Here is a 16,302-nt window from a genome sequence, read left to right as displayed (position 1 = left end):
CATCCATCATTTATCCAAACCGCTTATCCTCACAAGGGCCGCGGGCGTGCTGCGGAGCCTATATGAAGTCATGTTTAAACTCTGGAAATATTCCCAACAGAAATACGGATTTACACCTTTTTGCAAATAAATTCAAGTAGGTTTAGAAGTAACCTGCACATTGAATGGATTTCCTCCTAACAAATCAGGACGCAATTATACATATGTGATAAATGAGTGTTACGCGACAAAAGTCCAAATGTCAATATTTCTAAAACTCAAATTAGATTCTCCCACAGATAAAAAGATGATTCTTGACAGTTAGTCACATACAAGCTAGAAAATGGATCAGAAGAGGGCATGAAGTGTGTGTGAACTACAACACAAATGCCCACCTGTGCGTAGTGTGTGTTCTTTTTGTGGGGCTTAAAACCAATCTTTAAATCCTTCCCTTAAGCCAATTAAGTGAAGCCTAAGTAACATTCAAAGTTCCTACAAATACAGCTTTAGGTCACAATTACAGAGCTATACAGACGCAAGTGGATCTGCACTTAAAATAATTGTTGCCATTCTATTTACTTTTTTTTGTCAGTTTTGCTCACAAAATAAACACACCAGAGAAAAATGAGAAGAAATCCTCCTATGGAGCTCCCAGATGACTTCTGGATTCCCGTTCCTTTGGACACAAACAACATCACTTTATTCAGCCCATTCCTGGTTCCCCAAGATCACTTAGGGGGCAAGGAGATTTTTTATTCCATGTCAGTATTTATGTTCTTCATATTTGTCACTGGCACAGCAGTCAATGTCGCCACTATCGCATGCACTGCAAAATACAAGAAGCTACGCTCCCACCTGAACTACATCCTTGTAAACTTGGCTGTGGCGAACCTCCTTGTCGCTTGTGTGGGCTCCTTCACCTGCTTTTACTGCTTTGCCTTCCGATACATGATTTTGGGACCACTGGCATGCAAGATTGAAGGATTTACTGCAACTCTTGGGGGTAAGAAATATAAATAGACAAATAAATATACCAACAGCACCGTTACCATGGACACGGTAATCAATTGTTATTCACACATTTCCTAAAGGTTTAACAGTGACATGTGTTTTTGTTTTGAGTCTGTTGTGTGTGGTGGTAAATTGAGATACAGTCTCTATTTTACCATAAAGTCGCTTTACAATTTAACACATGTATAACAAAAGCAAAGAAAGAAAAGAAAGACGAAAATGAAATGTTAAAAACTGTAATGAGACTCTGTGGACACCCTGTATTGTAAATACTCTAGCCCTATAAATGCATTCCACTTTATCTTCTTTTATCTATTGTTTGTTTGTTGTTGCTTTTGTTTTGTTTTCATTGAGTCTTTTTTTTCAACTGCAGGTGATGCCAATGAAGGCATTCCGCACTTTGAGAAACAATAATAATATCAAGCACAACAATATGACGGAACAACAGTATTACGGTGTACATTGCATGCACTTACAGTAAACTTAGAATAATATTAAAACACAAATTAACTGGGCTATTGCTTCTACGGCTGCACTATGATAAGAACAAGACACATCGACAAGGTAGTGTAAATTATTGTTCAATTAACAAGACATTTCGGAACGTTTGGAAGGCTCTTTTCATTTTCCAGCATGGCTTTGTCCCATTGCAAAAAAGCAGGTTGAAAAATGAATTCTTGGATGAATTTGTGATGAAGAACTTGCTTTAGATCCCTTACATATAGCTCATTAGTAAGCAACTATAGAGATTGTGGGACATCTTTCTCTTTTCTTCCCTCGGAAACCAAAATCTTGCAGAAAGTCAACGTCCCAATACTTTTTCCCCAAACATGCATTTAGTACCAGGGGTGGATATTTCATTTTGAAAAGGGGCCACATGAGGGACTGGAATGCTTTCCGAGAGCCAAGTCAACAGGCTAACCTCAATTTTGTATTATTTATGTATTTAAAAAAATGCATATTGTCTTGCTTCAATAAATTATAGGGTATGTATTGTAATAATTAGGAAATGCACATTTTAAACAAAATTATAAGCAGTCATTAAAATTACATCATTTTAAGTTAAAAATGATCACATTCATTTCCTGCACCAACCGCCAATTGATATTAGCCGATTCTGGTCAGAACTCCTAAATCTATAGATAAGTGGGAAGTATAATATTGTTGACTAGGATGTATAATTATAACCCAATACATAGAGTGTTATCAGCCCAGGTCTTCTTCCCTCTACCATGCATGAAATCAAAATGTTAGGACCACAGTTATCATTTTTGCTAGTCTCTTTTTGGAAAAAATAATCGCTGGAGGGGTCAGAAAAGTTGCCAAATATAGAAAAACCGTTGCTAAATTAGCAACACTGTACACACAAGTCGTAGCTTTTGATCACTACTTCGCTTGTACAAGTGCGAGCGTCCAAGCGTGTGCACATAAAATAATATTAGAACTTTCAAAACAAAATCCCCATATACGTTACGCTTGACTTTGACTTCACTGTGAGGGCCTTCAGAGACTGTGGGCGGGCAGAATGTCGCCCGCGGGCCGTAATTTGCCCATTATTTTTGGAACATTTCGAGTGGAAAGTTATTTTTCCCCCCCCCCGTTCTGTCTTCTTACAGGTATGGTTAGCCTCTGGTCTCTGGCAGTGGTAGCTTTTGAAAGGTGGCTGGTTGTGTGCAAACCTCTTGGAAACATTGCCTTCAGACCTAATCATGCTATTGCTTGCTGTGCAGCAACTTGGGTTTTTGCTCTGTTTGCTTCAGTTCCTCCGCTGTTTGGGTGGAGCCGGTAAGTACTTGAAATCAGATCAGACACCAAAATTCTGGCTTTGTAAAGATGTTGTGTTGTCACACACTCAGACTCATTTGATGGTTGTCTGTCTTTAGGTATATCCCTGAGGGAATGCAGTGCTCTTGCGGTCCGGATTGGTACACGTCCAACAACAAGTTTAACAATGAGTCCTATGTGATGTTCCTCTTCTACTTCTGCTTTGCAGTACCATTCTTCACAATTGTTTTCTGCTACTCACATCTACTTTTTGTGCTGAAAGCTGTAAGTTACGAGTGACTTAGTTATCTACCGACCTTCGTTCAAAAAAAAAAAATAAAATAAAAAATAAAATAAAATCCATCAGTGCCAGCAAGTCTATTGTCTCCTGTTGAACAGGCCGCAAAAGCCCAGGCAGAGTCGGCTTCTACCCAGAAAGCAGAGAGAGAGGTGACCAGGATGGTTGTTGTCATGGTCCTGGGCTTCCTGGTGTGCTGGATGCCGTATGCCTCCTTTGCTGTTTGGGTTGTCAACAACCGCGGGCAACCTTTTGACCTGAGGCTGGCCACCATACCCTCCTGTCTTTCCAAAGCATCCACGGTCTACAACCCTTTTATCTACATCTTCCTCAACAAACAGGTTGATTTAATGTCGCACCATCAATGTGTAGAAGTCACTGACCATGACATAATGTTTTTATAGTACATACAGAGAAAAAAAAAAAACATTCTTAATCTATTTGGATAAGGAAAAATATGATTTTCCTTGTCTCTTTCAGTTCCGCTCATGCATGAAGGAGATGCTGGGGATGAGTGGAGGTGACGACGGTGAAACATCAACCAGTCAATCAACCACTGAAGTCTCTAAAGTTGGACCTGCCTAAACTGTTCAGTGGTCATCGAGGATCACCTGCACAATATAAAAAACATTGATTGCACACTCTAAAAACATTTGGGTCAAAAAGAACTATTTTGGGGTTAAATTTGACCCAACTGTTGTGTTAAAAAAAGGACCGACCCAGCTTTGGGTCAATTTTAACCGAAAAATTGGGTTATTCAGGTTTGACCCAATTTTTAGGGTTAAACTACCACAGCAAATTGGGTTATTCCATTTTTTGACCCCAAATTAAGGGTTAAATGAACATAGGAAATTGGGTCAAAACAATGCAAAGAATTTGGTTACGTCACATTTTATTTATAATGCTAATGATACTGCCCCACTAAGAGGCCTATGTGGCGTGGTCATGAGCGAGCCCAGATTCATCTAAGCCTACTTGGTGATAACTGTATGTTAAAAGTAATTGTTTGTGCGGTCCTCAGTCATGGTTTCATAAAGTAGAATGCATACTTGTCCAGAATTTTGTTCAGCACGTTCATGGTGGAAGTGAGAACAAATCTAACTTAAAAAGTAGTGTTTAGAATTGTACCTTTAGAATTGTATTTTTGGACATGAATTGAATGAATAAGACACCAATGGCAGTCTGCAAAGTGGTGTCAGTCACAATCACTCTTCTTGGCTGTCAGCCAGGAAATGCAAATCAGTCCATTAGATAGATGAATTTTTAAAATGGTACCATTTATTTCAGTTCTTTAAACCAAGCCTTGCTTCCTTGCAGTCATCACCAGTCACATGTGCTGTGATGAGTTGTGGGTCCATCTTGAAAAGTGCGTTGAGATATATTGACCTCTTGAGGAGAGTTGCGCTCAACAGTTTTCAATCTCCAAGCAAGGTAACCAGAACCACTCTGGTAATTATAGAAATGTTCCTGTGGATTACCGTAAACACATAAAGTTAATATGGAACATTATTTGGAGAACGCACACTTCTTGTGAAGTATCACGTCCTACAATGTCGGCAGACTAATGCCTTTTTTTTTTTTACGATTCCAGCACTCGTCCTGTCCAACACACACGCTCAGTTACAAGGCAACTCGTTTTCAAAAGATTACAATGTGTGAAGTACTTACCAAAACAGTGTGATAAATGAAGAAATCCAAATGTCAAAAGTGTCGTTGACTTGACCACGATGCTGCGTGTGTAGACGTATGTCGGTGGCTGTCATGGCCGGCAGTCATACTTAATTAAATTGTACATCTGGCACCTGTGTATGGGCCTGTAAGTGTGGTTTTTGACCCAACATAAAACACTACTGGAATATAACCCAATATATAGTTAATTTGAACCAACAATTGGGTTAATTCATAAGAAATAACCCAGAATTTTGACCCAACACAAACAATCCAAAAATTGGGTTGATGAAATAACCCAACTGTTTTTAGAGTGCAATATAGTATGGCACTTTAAAAAAAAAAAAAAAAAAAAAAACAGAGAGCAATAAAAGAAAAGTACATTTTAAAAACACTGTAGGTTTAGGATTTTGGTGATTCTTCTGTTTCTTAAGATATTTAAAGAAACATACTTTGATGACACAGGCTGGTGAATAGAACCACTGGCATTATAATACATTTGTAAATCATGATATACACAGTTTTCACAAGAAACACAATTGTGCAAAACTAGTACTGTACACATAAAAAGATGGATTTATGGCTACTGAAGCAGAGGCTACAGGAATTTGAATAAACAAAATGAATGCATTTAGTACATACTTTATTGATCATACAGACACATCTGTATATTCTGTATAAATGCTAGAGATAAAATCCCTGTAAAACCCAAACTGCAACCGAATAAAAATGTTGATGGCATACTAAGTTTGCCCTTTTTTTTTTTTTTTACATCACATTTCATATTAACTCTATGTGCAGAAACATGCAGCATTAACAGACATGTGCCTCTTGATGGCGCCGTATTTATTCTGTCCACAAGGAATTTCCATCATCCATTTCCATTTCCATAGCATGGACAGCAATCCTAGAACATTGGGAGAAATGTGGAACAGACATCAACAAGCAATCTGATTGGGACTACAACTAAGCCTTTAATGATTTTCAGAATTCTGTTCAATTTTAAACCATTATGACCTTTTGCAAGCAACCCCAAATCATGATCACCGGCCACCACATGGAGCAAGATACACTTGTTTACTTACCAGTCCGGCTCCTTCAAAAACAAAAGGATGAAAAAGAACATCAGTGACGTAAAAATCTACATTTTGCACTTTACTGCCAAGTCTTTCTAGGAGGTTATTTGTATTACCTGATGTCAAATGAACATAGGAAAGGTGGGTACAGTTCAGTTCACATCAGTTAAAAAAAAATGGACAGTTCCAACTAATGAATCAACATATTTTTTTTAAAAAACAATTTGGTAATTGCTGGTCCTGAAGAGTCTCAACTCTTGTTGGTAATCGGGAGCAAATCTGAGTTCTGCTAGTAGTGAACTTTTACTGAATGGGAATAGTTCAGAACTAGCGGAATTCCAGACTTGCCCTCGAAACGTCAGAGTTCAGGTGTCAACTCCACTTTGGATCAAATTCAACAAGTAATTAAAAAAACACACACAGTTATTTACGCAAATGTAAGATATAAATTCGTTTTTTAAAAAAGAGACCAAAAATCTTCAAACCCGCTGAAATGCATCCATCTTGTTGTTGCACACGAAGTCCTCACCAGTCAATAAGCACCATCAAATATGCAAGCCATCTACCTGACCAAGAAGTGAACACCTAAAAAACACATAATTAACGGATTAATGAAGCGTGGCAGCAGTTCTGGTTAACCTCTGATTTAACCTGTCATTCCGGAGAGATTAAGTTGTCAGACCTGATTAAACTATGTTAATCTGTCCTGTGGAGAGACCTGAGTTGTCCGTATAATCTGCTTTGGGCATAAGAGGCGCATTTCACTATAGGTCACCCAGATTTTTTAGACGACAACCAAGTTGAACCGGTTAATTTCACATTTGTGACTCTTTAGTCAACCTTGCCTGTGTGCGCCATCATTCACAAAACTGGGCAGGCTGGTGCCATCGCACCGGCATTTCTATTAGGGCATCTGCCTCACAGTTCAGAGGTTCTGGGTTTGAATCTCACAGAGAGGACTCACAGAGTTGTTAAAGGGTTGATGGTAATTGGTTGTACAGGCATTGTTTGTGCAATGGCTGTGATTGATGTTCAATCACCTCTCAACTACTGCATTGCTTGGTTTTTGCTCCTATAGACCTCCTAAAAGGTATTTAATGTTGGCTTCAACTCTAACTGAAAAACAGTATGCACAGGCAAAGTCCAAACATCAAACTAAACATAGACAACAGGGCTATATTTATTGTTTGAATGATCAATGTAATAAGACACAATCCTGACCAACAAAACACACCTGTCACATTTTCCATTACTTTTGCGCTCATGAAAATGGAGGGATTCAAACAAAACATGACATCTTCTCCAAAGGGTGTATCCGATCCAGATGTAAATACCTGGAAATAAAAGATGATAAGTTAATCGATCTCTCTCTCTCTCTCTCTCTCTCTCTCTCTCTCTTTCTCTATGTCTGTCCGTCTCTCTCTCACTCTCTCTCTACCCCTCTCTCTCTCTTTCTCTACATTTTCAAATATGTCAGTATTCTTAGGCTCCATCCATCCGCCCATTTTCTCTTTACCGTGTCGTTATTAAGTTCATGGATGAGCTGAAGCCAATCATAGCTGAATTTGGGCAAGTACATTCACGTCATTCACATATGGGACACCAAACATGTTCGCCTTTTGAGTTGCACAAAATAAATCATGATGTGTTAATCACCTTTACTCTGCCCTTTCCGGGAGGACGATGACGTGAGCGTGTAGGATCAAAGGGGTGTTGAACAATCCTGCTCTGAGGTGAACTCTATTTACTGGGAGATTATTCAGTAGGTGTCTACCTTCCATCACATGTCATCACCCACAACCATCACTTTAATGTAGTGGCCTAATAGTGAGTTTACCTTTCAAGAGTATTATTTGATTTTCGGCACAAGACAAATTCACGACAGTAAACAAAGAAAGAAGGCAAGTACGGCTGAAAAAGAAGACAAAGAAGAAAAAAAACTGGCAGATAGATAGAAAGAGAACAAAGGTAGACATAGATGTAAGGTGTTACCTGTTGGCAGTAATAAAACAGTATAATAGTATAAATATATTGTATCCCACTTGCCACCTCAATGTCCAAACTAGTGCAAGTATTGTAATGTCAGTGAATTTGTACTGACATGCTGATGAGGGGGTGGTACAATGGTCGACTGGTTAGCACGTCCGCCTCACAGTTCAGAGGTCGTGGGTTCGATCCCGGCTCCGGCCTCCCTGTGTGGACTTTACATGTTCTTCCCGTGCCTGCGGGGGTTTTTGTCCGGGTACTCCGGTTTCCTCCCACATTCCAAAAGCCTGCATGGTAGGTTAATTGAACACTCTAAATTGCCCCTAGGTGTGATTGGTGATTGTGAGTGCGGATGTTTGTTTGTCTCTGTGTGCCCTGCGATTGGCTGGCAACCAATTCGGGGTGTCCCCCGCCTACTGCCCGAAGACAGCCGGGATAGGCCCCAGCACTCCCCGCGACCCTTGTGAGGATAAGCGGTGTAGAGAATGGATGGATGGATGGATGTATGTTGATGAGGTAAATACACCAGTTTGTATTTAAAAAAGAAAGAATCGTTAATATGCACATATCGTCACGCCTGTGGTGACCCACAAGGGATAGACGGTACCTGTACCTTGAAGGGAGGGGTGGGATTATGTCATTTCTTGGTTGAAAGGGATGATAGACGTCAGAGGGTTGAAGGGAGCTAGCTTGTTTCTTGCTATGTCAACAGTCAGTTTCTGAGTGGAGAGTAAAGTGACTTGACTCACCTTCGTCTGCTCGTCTCGTTATTTACCGTAATATCCACACACTGCCTTGTTTACGGTTTTATCTGTAATTTTTTAAAAAAGTGTCAAAGTGGCTTTTGTGCGTGTGTCTATGATTTTAAAATTATTCATTTTATTATTGCGATAGTGATTGTGACGTCTGCTTCAGGACACCTAAATAGTAATCACGACGCTGGCTAGTGCAGTAGCTCTCAGTATATGTCTAGTTTCAATTTGTTTTTGTTCCAAAACCCAAATCCATACGGATGTGCTACTGCCACCCCAAATTTGTTTTATACGTACTGAGCTCAATAATTAATCCGCATCTTCAGTCAGTGGACGGAAATCTGCTTTCCAACAAGGTTATTAAGGCATTTGGTGTCTTAACCCAATTACTGGTGGTTTTAATTACAGTTGCAGCTCATTGGCTTGTGGATTGCTGCAAAGCACCACCAAAGGACTATAATTTGATTTCGACTTAATCCTATCAGAGTTCTCTAAAGCAAAAGTATAAAAGACAAGTGCAAGTGGTGAGAGAGGGCAATTGCGCAGGAGCTCCTTGTCCAGTCATAATGGCAGGGGCCTGGGATAAACCGTCCTTTGCTGCCAGGCGATACCACGAGACTACAAGGGAATCAGCATTTTCTTATACAAACAGCAATAATACCAGAGGTACAGTATTACATTTGTATTAGTTCTCATTAATTCTGCACGCCATTGTTTTTTTTTTTTTGTGGAATATGAAAAATGGAGACGGCAGAGAGGAGACTGCAATGTTTTGGAGACTCTTTGAGTGATTACATTTGAGATTTTTTGTTTCAATGACCTATATTGAGTTGAATGCGTATGGAGGTAAGGAATTCAAAATGTAACAGATATTTTTACCTAGACATATTTGCTTTCGGATCACAGATAAGACATACCGTTCATAATGTCCCAAACCAAATAGCCACTTAAGGGACAGCTCCGGGATTTTTTTTTTCCCAGAGGCTAAAGGGGGGGCTTGGCCGATACAAAAGGAGGCTGAAAAAATAATTTAGCAATATATTTTAGAATATCAAATCAAAAGAGGGAAGGGCTTAAATGGGCTACACAGATTTCTGACAGGGCTATAACCCCTCCTAGCCCCAGCGTAGCACCATCGATGACCACTTAGAAACCTGTTTTGATAAACAAATGTATTATACAAATGTACGAAATTACCATTCTTTCTTTCTTAATTTTTTTATTCCTCAGGTCCTTTTGAAGGTCCGAATTACCACATTGCTCCTCGATGGGTTTACAATGTTGCAACCACATGGATGTTTTTTGTGGTTATTGCATCAGTATTCACCAACGGTCTCGTCTTGGTGGCAACAGCAAAATTCAAGAAACTCCGTCACCCTCTCAACTGGATTCTGGTCAATCTGGCTATAGCAGATCTGGGAGAAACGGTTTTTGCCAGCACCATCAGTGTTTGTAACCAGTTTTTTGGTTATTTTATTCTAGGGCACCCAATGTGCATATTTGAGGGCTACACTGTCTCAGTTTGTGGTGAGTGCCCTCCAAAGGAATTTAGAAGTAGAAGTAAAACTCCTTGTTCTATTTGGCTTGATTGGGAATAGTGCTTCTTCTGCAGGTATCACAGCTCTCTGGTCCCTGACTATCATCTCCTGGGAGAGATGGATAGTTGTATGCAAACCATTTGGAAACATTAAATTTGATGCCAAGTGGGCTACAGGCGGAATTGTGTTCTCCTGGATATGGTCAGCCGTATGGTGCGCTCCCCCGATCTTTGGATGGAGCAGGTATAATATTCGCGTCACTGTCCTGCCATTGTTTTGTCAGTGGACACAGAAACCAATAATTGTGTGTTATCAGGTACTGGCCTCACGGGTTAAAGACATCCTGCGGACCTGATGTATTCAGCGGAAGTGAAGACCCTGGTGTTCAGTCCTATATGATTGTTCTTATGATTACTTGTTGCTTCATCCCACTGGCTATCATTGTACTGTGCTACTTTGCAGTGTGGTGGGCTATCCGAACTGTAAGTTTGTGAAATCAACTGCGTAATGCTGTACGTCCTATTTCCCAGCCTGAGTCATACACTTGTTTGTCGCAGGTTGCCTTGCAGCAGAAGGAATCCGAGTCCACTCAGAAAGCAGAGAGAGAAGTATCCAGGATGGTTGTCGTCATGATCGTGGCATATATTTTCTGCTGGGGACCGTATACCTTTTTTGCCTGCTTTGCCGCGGCAAATCCTGGATATGCTTTTCATCCTCTCGCTGCAGCAATGCCTGCATACTTTGCCAAGAGCGCAACGATCTACAACCCAATCATCTATGTTTTCATGAATCGACAGGTAATGGTCAACCGGTTCTGTATTCAGAATCAATACTTTATTTGCTAAATGCGTTTTCGTTCTCTTTCACCAGTTCCGCACATGCATCATGCAGCTCTTTGGCAAACAAGTAGATGATGGCTCGGAAGTATCCACGTCAAAGACAGAAGTCTCCTCTGTGGCTCCAGCTTAAAGTGCTTAGCTACTGAAGATTTGGGAACCATGATACTTTGTACACTAATATTTATTGTTTATTTTTATGAATGTTTGTCTAGTACATATAGCTTTCTGGCAAAGGAGAAATAAAACAAAAAAATGCAATTCAATCTGTTTTCTTTCTTCAATCATAAAGTGTTGATATTTATGCCATTTACAATAGCGCTTGATGAGACTAATAAATCATTTTTAAAATGTACGGGTTGAGTAAACACAACAACAATGTTTTACCAGCTGGTTGTTATTGTGCTTTGTGTTTACAAAACCTATCCGGCAAAGTGTATATTTACGACACCACAACTGAGTCCAGCAAAAAAGTATACACTCCCAACCAAAGATATGAGGCAAATTGCTTTAGTTTTATTGTAGACTGAAAACATGAGAATGAAAATAAAACAAGAGATCAACATATACGCATTCAAGCAGTCGTAGACTAGAAATAGACTAAGTGAATATACTCTTCAGATACTTTAGGATTTTTTCTCATTTTTTATTCGTTGTCTAACGCCTTCCAAACCGTAAAAGACGTGTTCTGTTGCAGAGGTACTCAAATAAAAATCTTAAAAGTTCACAATTAATTTTTCAAAGATCCATTTATTGAGGTCAGGAAGGCCACATGTGATAAAACTTCAAAAACAAAATGTTCTTTTCATTCAAAACAACAACAAAAAAATAGGAACTAAAATAACACGTAATTATTTATCTTTTGACATAAACTAAATTATAGTTGAATAAACTCTGGCTAAAACTCTTCGCTGTGATGTTCCTACAGAATTTTGAAAATAAAAAAGCTCTGGAAGTGAATTTCTAAAGTTTAGCCGCTCTGTATATGTTATTATATCTTCCAAATCAAGGTATGCCCTAAATTTAGGGTACAGAACAGAATATTGAACCAAGGGTACTTGTGGGTACAGTAAAGAATATTGTTTTAATTTGTAATTCCAAAACTATTTTATTTTGAAATTCCGGAAGTTACGCACGCATTATTGCGCATGCCCACATCTTCGACACACACACGTGAACTCGGTGTGGCTGGAGCTATGTCTAAATCAAGTGCGTAGCAGTTTGGTCTGGACTTATATTTCTGAAATCAACCCTAAACTCTTTCAAGTGCATATGGTTATACATATATCATTTGTATTTTACAGAGCAAAAACGAGCTAAACGCCTTTGTTTTTTGGGGAAACGTAAGGTACGTGTTTTCTTATTATTTACGGTCCCTTTCACAGTTAACTCTTTGTGTTTACGCTTCGTACTCGCTCGGTCCAAAACAAAGTCGAAGATTGATTAGATGTTGGTGTATTTTATTATGCACCGCCATTCTTTTTGGTCAAATGTTATGTTGTCCGACTCGCGAACACACAACTGTTAAAAACAACATTTATACAGAATGTATGTAGATTTTCATATGCTGCGTAAGTAACGACGCCACGGAGTCGGAAAAAAATCTAACCACATTTTATGTTCCCTGAACACAGAATAAAGATGGGAAAAATACTGATGCTTCAGGGTCCACAAGCTCTAAGGAGCAGTCATCTGTGAAACATGGCAAGGACAGAAAGCCGGAAGAAATTAGAAAGCAAAGGGTAAATCGTTCTCCTTCACTCAGATATGAGGCTAAAGTGATTCCTTGATAGATGCAGAAAACTGTTACACCTTTCCTTTATTTAATTTACTAAGCTTCAAGAACTCCAAGAAAAGCAGAAGATCTCCAGAGAACAACAGCTGATGAAGAGGAGGAATTTGCAAAGCTTTCAAAATGATATCCTACAGAGGCAGAGAGAGTTTGAGCAGAGGGTAAGTACAGTGTTGTGCCGTTTTGGGGACACAGACCACAATTTGGCATTGCTGGTGAGCACCGCAAATATTATAACTGTTGTCATTGATATTTCCCTCTTTGTGTGTTCACAGGAAACAGAGATGCAGAGTTTGGAAAAGCATGTGCACTTTGAAAATGAGAATTCAAGAAAAGCATATTACAGAGAATTTAAAAAGGTCAGTTTTCATCTTCTGTTCTATTTTGCTACGTACACAGATGTGAAGCCGAATGCTGAGCTCTGGTAATACTATAATGTTTAAATTGCTTGCCTGTCTTGAAGGTAGTGGAGGCTGCAGATGTGATCTTAGAAGTTTTGGACGCACGTGACCCACTGGGGTGCAGATGCCCTCAAGTTGAGCAGGCAGTCATTCAGAGTGGAACAAACAAAAAGATTGTACTGGTTCTAAATAAAATTGGTAGGCCTAACTCAACACTTTTTGGAAATTTACTTCTAAATTATATTTAAAACGCTTGGGGAAAGAACTGCTTGGATTTGTCTGACGTTTTATTCCAATTCTAGATTTAGTGTCAAAAGAAATTGTGGAGAAGTGGATTAAATATCTGCGGAATGAGTTTCCAACAGTGGCTTTCAAGGCATCTACTCAACAGCAGTCCAAAAACCTGGTACCTCTCACACATTTCTCCAAGTTTTATTTTCAGTGTTTGTGTTCAATGTATACACGGTCAGCCAAAATAATGTATATATTGTTCTCTATAAAGACATGAAAGATCAATGAAATGCCTTGTTGTTATTATTAGACACACATCTGTCTATACTTTTACTTAGCTGAAGATCTGATCACATTTGATGAAATTCATTCAGAAAACCATGAAATTCCGAAAAGGTCACATACTTTTTCCTGCCACTGTGCATATTCCTTTTTGTGAGTATTACGCTGTAGAATGACACAAGTTTTGCCTCTGGTCATTGACAGAAACGCAGTAATGTATCAGTGACTCAAGCCACCACAGAGCTCCTCAGCAGCAGTGCTTGTATCGGTGCCGATTGCTTGATGAAGCTTCTCGGTAACTACTGCCGCAACCTCGACATCAAGACGGCCATCACTGTCGGCGTTGTAGGTAAGCATGACATGACACCATGACACCTGCCTGCAAAAAAAAAAAAAAAAAAAAAAAACATTGTTAACATTTCTAAAATCAGGGCAGCTCTTGTTGATTATTTTTCCCCCTTATTTCTTGGCTTCTGTTTTACAGGTTTTCCAAATGTGGGGAAGAGCAGTTTGATCAACAGTTTAAAACGTGCAAGAGCATGTAGTGTTGGAGCAACTCCTGGTGTCACAAAGTGAGATACTCAGTAAAGGATGTTTGATATATTTGGCCTTTACTATAAATTCTAACTTGATTTTGTTTTCTTAGGAATTCAGTTTTTTATTATTACATAGATGTTTGGTCAAGATTGAAAGTAGCTGTCTAGGGTTTGGACAGACCTTGTCATTAATAGCATGAGAACGTTTATTCAAACTTTTGGCTTGTAAAGTGAACTCCAGCTCTAGCTTCTTCTCTGCTCTTCTCAACTTTTGTCGAGTAACGTCAGAGCGAAAATGAGCTGTCATTAGCCATGCTAGTTAGCCTGTTATCTGCCTCAGTAGCAAGTCTATTGTATTTATTTCACCAAAAGTGGACACACTAACTCTTGTTGCTGGTTGAAAATGTTCATTCCAAGACAGCGATACATCAATACAATAAGGTTACCTTACATTTGTTAAAGTGATATGTGTCGCTGTCGTAATCGTGCTAACGTTTTGGAAGTATTTGTTGCAAAATTTTCATATCCTATTCTCAATGTATGTTTTTTAATGATGACTTTCCTTCATATTTAGGTGTCTTCAAGAAGTGCACTTGGACAAACACATAAAGCTGCTTGATTGTCCTGGCATCGTCATGGCAACGTCTACAAGTGATGCTGCAATGATTCTCCGGAATTGTGTGAAAATTGAACAGTTGGTTGATCCAGTTCCTCCTGTTGAAGCCATCCTCCGACGTTGCAACAAGGCACAAGTATGTCGTTTGCTTTCCTACCCTTTGCACACCGACGAAAACGTTAGTATTAAGTTGAAACGTTTGTACACCTTTTAAGCCGTGACACAGTCCTTACGTACATTTTCATGGACGTGCAGATCCTCCAGCACTACGGAGTACCTGACTTTCACACAGCTCTGGAGTTCTTGGCGTTGCTTGCGCGGCGTCAAGGGAAACTAAGAAAAGGCGGGCTGCCTGACACCGACAAAGCAGCCAAAAGCGTATTAATGGATTGGACAGGGTGGGTCAAATGTTTGATTTTTAGAGGCCTCAGAAATGTTGAGCTACACAATAGTTGTTAATTCAAGTGTTCTTTAGGGGACGGATCAGCTATTTCACTCACCCCCCTGAGACACACACACTTCCTATGCACGTCAGTGCAGAAATTGTGACAGAGATGGGTAAAGCTTTTGACTGGGATGAACTTGAAAAAGGAAATCGGGAGGTTCTTGCAGGTAATATGCTCTTTTCACCCTAATCCTGCTGTACAATTTACCCTGGTAATTTAGGCAAATTGTTAGACTAAGAATAATGTGCATACTGTACTTGCTTATTAAATTAGCAGTGGCACGTTCACAAATGTTGTTTGGTTTGTTAATGAATGGACTGAAAAGATGCAGTAGTGCAAGTCCGATTTTAATGTGTGATATGTCATGTTTCAGATTCATCTTGTTCTGATATTCAAATGGGATTCTGCATCGAAACCATGGGAATGACAAATGTCAACCAGGCTCAAGGTCCCTCTTACCAAGAAATGGAAGGAGAGTTCGAACAGGAGCCAGAATTTAAGAATGACAATGAATCAATGGAGGATGATCAAGATCCAGAGGTGTGAAGAAGTGTGATTTTTGTAGTGGCAATTATTACAGACTTGTCAAATTAGATGTGTGTGGAATGTGGAAACCTTTGCAAATAAAGGTTATTTTATCTATCTTAATAGTTCGGACCAATGACTGTAGAGATAAAATCTCAGAAGTTTAAGAGCGTCTTGCCTGAAACTGATCGTGCATCCAAAGCCCCAGATTTGAAGGATATTGTGAATGTAGATCCTTTACAACAAGGCCAGGCACTTATGGCTGCTGGCAAGAAGCGGAAGAAGCAACAAAAGAGAGCAGGTTTGTGTATTCACTTCAATAATCATATTGTTATTACCTGAACGTCTAACTTGATCTGTTTTCTTTTTCTTTTACAGACAAGCTTGCTACCAAATTATCAGACACCTTGACATCTGCAATGGATTTCTCGTTTTGTGACAGCTGATTAAAAAAAGAATACCAAAGACTGTTGGTCAATGCTTTGACGTTTTGATTCTTTCAAAAAATACAGCAATTGTTTTGTACGTTTTGGTGTGGACTTTGACATTTACTTTAAATGCGTTG

General features: G+C 39.3%; 3 protein-coding genes and 1 long non-coding RNA gene across 4 annotated transcripts; 3 read left to right on the top strand and 1 right to left on the bottom strand.

Moving 5' to 3' along the window:
• Positions 1 to 516: 516 nt before the first annotated feature.
• On the top strand, positions 517 to 5,467 carry LOC147142557 (blue-sensitive opsin-like). The gene is made up of 5 exons (XM_086041341.1): positions 517 to 982; positions 2,607 to 2,775; positions 2,874 to 3,039; positions 3,154 to 3,393; positions 3,533 to 5,467. The coding sequence occupies exons 1-5, from the start codon at positions 604 to 606 to the stop codon at positions 3,635 to 3,637; spliced, it is 1,059 nt and encodes a 352-aa protein (XP_085897467.1). The 5' UTR covers positions 517 to 603; the 3' UTR covers positions 3,638 to 5,467.
• LOC147142556 (uncharacterized) lies at positions 4,309 to 6,421 on the bottom strand. The gene is made up of 2 exons (XR_015088180.1): positions 5,913 to 6,421; positions 4,309 to 5,816 (listed from the first exon to the last, which is right to left on the bottom strand). It is a non-coding gene; the product is annotated as an uncharacterized LOC147142556 (long non-coding RNA).
• Positions 6,422 to 9,036: 2,615 nt separating this feature from the next.
• LOC147142555 (red-sensitive opsin) lies at positions 9,037 to 11,169 on the top strand. The gene is made up of 6 exons (XM_086039672.1): positions 9,037 to 9,200; positions 9,765 to 10,061; positions 10,147 to 10,315; positions 10,389 to 10,554; positions 10,630 to 10,869; positions 10,943 to 11,169. The coding sequence occupies exons 1-6, from the start codon at positions 9,101 to 9,103 to the stop codon at positions 11,039 to 11,041; spliced, it is 1,071 nt and encodes a 356-aa protein (XP_085895798.1). The 5' UTR covers positions 9,037 to 9,100; the 3' UTR covers positions 11,042 to 11,169.
• An 866-nt stretch (positions 11,170 to 12,035) lies between these two features.
• gnl3l (G protein nucleolar 3 like) lies at positions 12,036 to 16,205 on the top strand. Its single transcript, XM_086039667.1, has 15 exons — positions 12,036 to 12,117; positions 12,213 to 12,256; positions 12,543 to 12,650; positions 12,745 to 12,861; positions 12,976 to 13,059; positions 13,164 to 13,299; positions 13,404 to 13,507; positions 13,819 to 13,963; positions 14,099 to 14,186; positions 14,725 to 14,902; positions 15,022 to 15,164; positions 15,242 to 15,378; positions 15,586 to 15,752; positions 15,864 to 16,038; positions 16,116 to 16,205. The coding sequence occupies exons 1-15, from the start codon at positions 12,057 to 12,059 to the stop codon at positions 16,181 to 16,183; spliced, it is 1,755 nt and encodes a 584-aa protein (XP_085895793.1). The 5' UTR covers positions 12,036 to 12,056; the 3' UTR covers positions 16,184 to 16,205.
• The last annotated feature ends 97 nt before the right edge of the window (positions 16,206 to 16,302 follow it).

Source organism: Filicampus tigris, chromosome 9 (assembly GCF_054856515.1).
Source record: "Filicampus tigris isolate MCC_2025a chromosome 9, RoL_Ftig_1.0, whole genome shotgun sequence".
Lineage (NCBI taxonomy): Eukaryota > Metazoa > Chordata > Actinopteri > Syngnathiformes > Syngnathidae > Filicampus > Filicampus tigris.
This window is presented reverse-complemented; position numbering and strand designations above follow the sequence as displayed.

What these genes read in the sequence shown, in the direction of transcription:
- LOC147142555 (XM_086039672.1), top strand. Translation starts at nt 9,101, where the DNA reads ATGGCAGGGGCCTGGGATAAACCGTCCTTTGCTGCCAGGCGATACCAC. An exon ending in CTACACTGTCTCAGTTTGTG is followed by an intron (nt 10,062 to 10,146) that starts GTGAGTGCCCTC and finishes CTTCTTCTGCAG; the next exon opens with GTATCACAGCTCTCTGGTCC. An exon ending in ATGTTTTCATGAATCGACAG is followed by an intron (nt 10,870 to 10,942) that starts GTAATGGTCAAC and finishes CTCTTTCACCAG; the next exon opens with TTCCGCACATGCATCATGCA.
- gnl3l (XM_086039667.1), top strand. Translation starts at nt 12,057, where the DNA reads ATGCCCACATCTTCGACACACACACGTGAACTCGGTGTGGCTGGAGCT. An exon ending in TGGAGCTATGTCTAAATCAA is followed by an intron (nt 12,118 to 12,212) that starts GTGCGTAGCAGT and finishes TGTATTTTACAG; the next exon opens with AGCAAAAACGAGCTAAACGC. An exon ending in AGAGAGAGTTTGAGCAGAGG is followed by an intron (nt 12,862 to 12,975) that starts GTAAGTACAGTG and finishes GTGTGTTCACAG; the next exon opens with GAAACAGAGATGCAGAGTTT.
- LOC147142557 (XM_086041341.1), top strand. Translation starts at nt 604, where the DNA reads ATGAGAAGAAATCCTCCTATGGAGCTCCCAGATGACTTCTGGATTCCC. An exon ending in ATTTACTGCAACTCTTGGGG is followed by an intron (nt 983 to 2,606) that starts GTAAGAAATATA and finishes GTCTTCTTACAG; the next exon opens with GTATGGTTAGCCTCTGGTCT. An exon ending in ACATCTTCCTCAACAAACAG is followed by an intron (nt 3,394 to 3,532) that starts GTTGATTTAATG and finishes TGTCTCTTTCAG; the next exon opens with TTCCGCTCATGCATGAAGGA.